Source organism: Cydia strobilella, chromosome Z (genome assembly GCF_947568885.1).
Source record: "Cydia strobilella chromosome Z, ilCydStro3.1, whole genome shotgun sequence".
In the NCBI taxonomy this organism is placed as follows: domain Eukaryota; kingdom Metazoa; phylum Arthropoda; class Insecta; order Lepidoptera; family Tortricidae; genus Cydia; species Cydia strobilella.
In genome coordinates this window covers 39,845,439-39,852,326 of record NC_086068.1, presented here as the reverse complement: position 1 = coordinate 39,852,326, position 6,888 = coordinate 39,845,439, and the positions used below count along the sequence as shown (strand labels likewise).

The following is a 6,888-nucleotide window of genomic DNA, read 5'->3' as shown; positions in this document are numbered from 1 at the left end:
TGGGATCAGATTTGTCCGCAATCCGTGTACATTACGTTTACGTATACACACACAGATACAATTGCTATTATTTTTCGTCAGGCGCTTAGGATTCCGCGTATACTCAAAAAAAATGTATGACTATTTTTTTAATAAAAAAACGAGTTATTCAAAGGCACGTTACAGGTACATTCATCTGTTATTTAAATTTATATCTCGAAATCAGCGGATCCAGCAGGCGTGGTCCGGCTGCAAATTTTACCCCCACACCCCAGCCGGACCCCTTTTAAACGTATATATCTGCCAAACTACTGAGGTACGTTCAATTTCCGACGTGGTACATAACATTAGGTACATTACAGGTACATTTCGCCATTGTAAGTTTGAGCGCAATCAGGCGAGGTGGTCCTGCTGCGGAGGATCACACGGACGTAAAGCTACAAGTTCGCTGCTTAGCTGTTTCTCTTACAATCATATTTGTAACAAATAAGCAGGGACCGGAAAACCCCTCTTTAAAATTAAGTTATTCATGTGGATTAAGCCTATCGCCAATTAATCGTTTGTTTCGGTTGACGTCTGATTCTGTTCATTTTATATGAAGTTAATCTCATTACTAAATTTAATTAAGCTTATCCGGGTTTTATAAGGGTATTGCTTAACTCACCATACCCTTTGCCAGACGAAACCCTTCATTTTGCTTTTAAAAACCCTTATATTTGTGTACACACATTTGTGTAATCGGTAGCCCAAATACCCTTACAAATCCCTTATCATCCGCTTACCAACACCTTGCATATTGCTTATAAGGGTTAGCCTTATAATAAAGGGCTTCCCTTTTAGCATATAAGCGTGCTAATTTAAGTCGTCTACCTTGTTCATAAAGCACACATTACTTTGAATCCGAGCGATCGTCGGCGGCGACGGCGGCGTTCTTTGACTAGGCAAGTATTTTCTTTCCTTTTCATACACTAGCTTAGATATATACTAATCCTGTCTCTTTCACGCAAAGGGAAACCTTTATAAAAAGCGCTTAAAGAGAAGGGTAACCCTTATTAAGGGCTAGCCTTATTTTTGGTTAGCTTTTCGATAAGGGTTAGTCAAAGGTAGGGGTATGAATGGGCTTGCAGATCAAAAGGGAAAGTCTTTCAATGTGTTAGCCGTGTTTAAGGACGCCCATTGAAAGGGTTTTATTGCGGAAAGGGTTGTCCGGTCCATGCAGGACAGGTATTGTGTAAGGGATGTGTAAGGGCTTTGATAGGGTTTTAGAAGGGGTTAATTGTGTCGGTTGTCATGGTAACATCTTTACCACTCCATGTGACGTGATTCAATAATGATGTAATAAAACAGCAGTGTCTTAGTTTGATTTTGGATAAATGGTCTGCATGATGATTTCCGACATAAAAACCCCGGACTATCTCTATGCCAAATTTCAACTAAACCGGTTCAGCGGTTTAAGCGTGAAGAGGTAACACACAGACAGACAAACAGACAGACAGACTTTCGCATTTATAATATTATAGTATGGATTACGATGTTAGTGTGGTAACTATCAATAAAAATTAAATTGCTAGTCTGAATAATCTGAATTCTGAACAGCACATACTACTTAGTAATAACATTTCATACATTAAATCATTTTACGGTTTAGACTCACTTGTTTTAGTCACTCGCGCGACATGCTTCATGTGATTTAATGTTAGTATGTCTCACAACAGTTTAAATTCGAACATTTCATACATACATAAATACGACATAATTAAGTTCTATTAGCTTTCTTGGGTACAATTAACATTGGTTATCATTAATGACAGATGTGCTACCTACGCTACGCAAATAAGAATGTGTTCTTTAAACCTGTCTTCTGATTGGTACGCCAAGGGCAGAAAGCAAGTCTGCTACAGCTTGAGTGAGGTCTCCAGCTGCGCGCCAGCGAGTCCACAAAGTTATAGCATTAAGGATCAGTAAAAGTGCCCCTGTGCAACACAAGTAGCACTGAACTACAATTCCCGTGATTCTGCGTTCACCAGATCCTGCACAAAGAGCTAAACCCGCGGCCACGATAAAATACGTCACTAACACACCGCCAGACACAGATTGCTCCCAACGAAATACCCGCACTGAACGCAGATGCAACACTAGCAGCGCCACCAAAACTGCCATTATAGTTAAACGAAGCATTAACAGAATAAAACGTATATTTTCTAATTGACTTGCGTCATCTAACGTATTTACTAACATATTAAAGGAAACCAAAATTACTGTATATTTAAGCAAAAACGAAAACCTTTGCGAGGAGCGTAAAATTTGAACGAAGGCAATATTTATATCATATTTATTTATGATTACTGAACCATAGAGCAACTTATATTGCACAGAACGTAGTGATTATAAACCTTTGATGGAATGAGGGCTATCGTTTTTTTGCTCACCAGTTGGCGCCTCTGTTGATGGTGGTCCAAAAGACTATAGAAAAGCTGTCAGTCATTGAAGTGACAAGTGACATTTGACATTTCGAACTATGGAAAAGACCACCATCTACACTAGCGCCCCTAGCGGCGAATTCATACGCGTTAGCCCTCATACACATGGACCTACCTACCTATTATATATACTTACTTTACTCTTTGGACCATTAGGGGATATTACTGCAATGTTCTGCCACCAGAGTGCAGGACTAGCATTTTTAGTAAGCCATAGAGTAACTTATACATACTGTACATCTCTTATGGCAGAATTGTTGCAAAAGTGACCGCTTTCAGCTTTAAATAATAGTTAGTTCCTAATCTCTCCGGTGGCGCTAGTTAGGCTCTGGGACATGAGTATAACATGAACCATATAAGGCAACAAATAACCCGACCAAATTACGTAGGTTGTTTTTGGTAGTATTTCGGTGTATCAATGACCAATTTTTTAACCACTGTAAATTCACTGCCATCTATCGACATACTTTAAAACTAAAAATGAAGATTTTAAAAAATACGTTAAAATGTATTTAAATATGGATAAATTATTTTTTTATTTGCATTAATTATTTTTATATGATTTTGACCCATGTTCTTTCACTGGTATGCGTTAAAATTATAAATAACAAATGAAACAGTCAACGCCCTCTATACGAGTGTAGGCCAAAACTAGTGGCGCCATCTGTTCGAGAGTCAAATTTTCGTGATTTTCGAGGCACGTTTTTTCCTTAGACTGTATCCATCTATTACGGAGTTATATCTATCTTTGGGTGTATGGTGGCGCCGCCTAATTACTGTTTTTTGATCGACACTTTTCATACGGTTTGCTTCAAAGAGTAAAGTAAGTATACAATAGGTAAAGAGAGCCCTCTTGAAGCATTTTATGGAAACTCATTTGAAAGTGCCATCTCTGACTTCATCCTGAAACAACTAACTTATAAAACTTAAAAAACTAAAACTAAAAATAAATAAAACTAATCTTAAAATAAATAACTAAAAACTATTCCCCTGCGGCACGCGGCATGGTGCCGTAGACGCTGGCAGCATTTCCTCGCTGTATCTCAATGCTTACTCTTTGTGCGAGGAAGCTGCCAGCTCTACGATCACCGGTGACGTCTATTATTTTTTTAGCCAATTGCTTAAATAATGAAGACGCATTCGGACCCCACGGGCCAAGGGTCTCCACCCCAAAAGGTACGAAATCGTATTCGGGGCCGAGACCCCTATATTTTGTCTTTTTTAATTTCTCAGCCGCCTCTTCAGGTCTTTGTGATAGGCTCCTAGGGTTTCTCAACAAGAACGGAGCACTCAGCGATGAGCAGTACGCCTATCGGGCGGGCCGATCTACTGTAGGCGCAGCGCGCAAACTACTACGAACTGTCCTTGACAACTTGGAGGCAAAACGGTATGTGGCTGCTATATTTTTTGACCTATCCCGCGCATTCGACCTGGTTGACCATGGACTGATACTGTCTAAACTAGAGCACTATGGTGTACGTGGTACAGCCTTAAGACATTATTAAATCTTTTTTGGCTGACCGTAGTCAAATAACAGATATAAATGGCGATCGGTCTGAGCTGGGATCTATCGGGGACCGTTCCGTGCCTCAGGGCTCGAATGTCGGGAATACCGTTTTTGCATTGCTCGTGAATGATCTGCCATTTCCCAGCACTATTGTTAAATTTGTAATGTACGCAGACGATATCTGTGCAATCGTTCACGGCTGTAACCATGAGGAATTGCAGTCTAATACTAAGGACGTTATTTTTAAATTGCTGCACTGGTTTGAGAGTAACGGGATGCAAGTGAATGCTGCCAAAACAAACCTAATTCACTTTACACTCAGTGGTACGGTGCAATCAAATTTGGATGTTGATGTTAATGGCAACCAAATTAAACCTGTTAATCATACCCGTTACGTTGGGTTCACTTTTGATAGGGGTTTGCAGTGGGGTGAGCATATTGATGCGCTATGTGCGAAACTTAACTCTGCCTACTACGCTTTGTCACGCTTAAGACGTACACTTTCGCTGCAGAACCTTATGACAGCATACTACGCTTACTTTCATACTCACCTGAGTAGCGGAATAGACCTGTGGGGCCTAGCAGCTGATAGGGACCGGCCATTCATAATTCAAAAGAAAGTTGTCCGACTAATATGCGGTGTTCCTACGGACGAGCCAGCCAAACAGCTTTTTATTAACCTTGGAGTTTTGACAGTACCATCTCTCTATGTTTTCGAGGTCGGCAAGTATGTGAGGAGAAACCCGCATGAGTTCCCTGTGGCAAAGGGAAATTCCGCAAGGAGGAAGCCAGGACTGGCTGTCCCCGCGCATAGGCTTAAAAAAACCGGTAAATCACTTGGTATTGGGAGCAAAAATTTATAATAAAATACCCGAGCCAATCAGAACCGTTGACACCGACTGTACTTTTGTTCGTAAACTTAAGAATTATTGCACAATGAACGCCTACTATTCGGTAAATGAGTTTCTGGACGAATGAAGTATGTCCAAATCCCCGTAATAAATGTAATTGTGACCATTATTTTCGTCCATCTAATTCTAATTCTAATGTAATTGTGATTATTTCTATTGTAATTGTAAGTATTTAATTTGAATAATATTTTACTGATTTCCTAATGTAAGTATTAGAATCTCAAAATTGTCGACATTAATTTTTATGTGAATTTAAATAATTTTAATTTATTATGATTTTTGTAATCAATTTTTATTATGTAATTGACAATGTATGATTAATACCGAATAAAAAAATCTATCTATCTATAAAAAAACTTGGATTGTTTATGGTTATATTTCATGTCATTGTCAAGTCATTCAAGTCAGTGTCATCTGTCAAATCAAAATAATCAAATCATAATCAAATGTGAACTGTACTGTATCGATTTTGTAATCAAATGTGAACTGTACTGTATCGATTTTGTACGAACCTTTGGTTAACTTGTTGTAATTAAGTTATAAATTTCCTACAATGTGTTTATGATTATTATCCATAAATATTTTTCAATATTCAACGTAGTTTTCAAAGTTAGTGAACGGTTGAATTATGGTGCGTAATATAACCTCATTTATTTCATAATACAGTCATTGTAAGCGTAATATTATATCCTTAGTATTTGCAGGCGAGCTCCATTATCCTTGCTGGTCTTGGGATGGCTGCAGTCGGTTTTGCTGGTCGATACGTCTTGAAGCAAGTGCCTAATGCCTCTGTGAAATTTGCAGAGGCTGTTAAAAACTTTCCGAAATTTGATGCAGAATCTTTAGCGACATCAAAATATTATAAAGGCGGATTTGAACAAAAAATGACTAAAAGAGAAGCAGCTTTAATTTTGGGTGTAAGTCCTACAGCTAATAAAGCCAAGGTTAGTGTGAAAATTATTGTTGTTTTTTTTTTAAATGAACATTGTATCTTGCTGATTTGTTTAAAATCATTTGAAAGCAAAATCAGTCATATATATTTTTTTATTATGTATTGTAGATAAGAGATGCTCATCGAAAAATTATGTTACTTAACCACCCAGACCGAGGAGGATCCCCACTCATTGCTGCCAAGATTAATGAAGCCAAAGATGTTCTGGAGAGTGGCAAATCATAACTCCGAATATCAGTCCATTATCATCCATAAGTGTTAGATTGCAGAAAGTAATTATGTATTAGTCACAGATATGCCTTGAGGTTGTTTCATTTGAGATTGTTAGCAGGAGCAGCACTAGTGCTGCCACTAGTGGCATGAAAGTGTTACAGTAAGACCAAGATAAGTTTGCAATGATTTTGACAGCATATGCAGTGCAAGTGTTATTTATATGTCATAGAAGCTTGAAGTTTAAAATAACACTTGCACTGGGTATGCTGGAATGTGCTATCAGAATTGTTGTAGACTTATCTTGGTCTAACTCTAATTGCTATCCATATAGAGTAACCATCCTGTTATATAAATTATATTCATGTACAGTCAAGCAATAGATGTGAAAATGTTTTCAGTACCTAGACAAGTATATGTATCTGGTAAGAATAAACATGTGGTACCTACAAATGTTTTCTTGTCTGATAAATGCTACATAGCCTAAGATATGTTATATAAGGTCAACCTTCACCAAGATGTCTGACGAATGAAACTTATATTTTATGAAAGAAAATATGTTCCTGGGCATAAATAAATAGGGTTGCCTAAAGAAATATGGTCAAGGCTATTATTAATAAATTTTTGAAAATATTGTTTTTTCTTCAAATTCCACCGCCTTGTCTGGCGAATGAAATAAGTTCCAATGGAAAGTATACAACTTGTACAACATGAATCAATTAGGTTGCCTATCTTTTTCCGTTCACTATTATGTGGTTGCCATGTTTAAACAGGTGAGTTTTTATCAATATTTGCACTCATCTGTCTGACGCTTGAATTAAATATCAAAATGATGGTAATTCTATTGCG

The 6,888-nt window shown here is 37.8% G+C and overlaps 1 protein-coding gene across 1 annotated transcript; it reads left to right on the top strand.

The window, feature by feature from the left end:
- Positions 1 to 5,355: 5,355 nt before the first annotated feature.
- On the top strand, positions 5,356 to 6,675 carry LOC134754959 (mitochondrial import inner membrane translocase subunit TIM14). Its single transcript, XM_063691452.1, has 3 exons — positions 5,356 to 5,508; positions 5,582 to 5,821; positions 5,938 to 6,675. The coding sequence occupies exons 1-3, from the start codon at positions 5,506 to 5,508 to the stop codon at positions 6,052 to 6,054; spliced, it is 360 nt and encodes a 119-aa protein (XP_063547522.1). The 5' UTR covers positions 5,356 to 5,505; the 3' UTR covers positions 6,055 to 6,675.
- The last annotated feature ends 213 nt before the right edge of the window (positions 6,676 to 6,888 follow it).

What these genes read in the sequence shown, in the direction of transcription:
- LOC134754959 (XM_063691452.1), top strand. An exon ending in CTACAGCTAATAAAGCCAAG is followed by an intron (nt 5,822 to 5,937) that starts GTTAGTGTGAAA and finishes TATGTATTGTAG; the next exon opens with ATAAGAGATGCTCATCGAAA.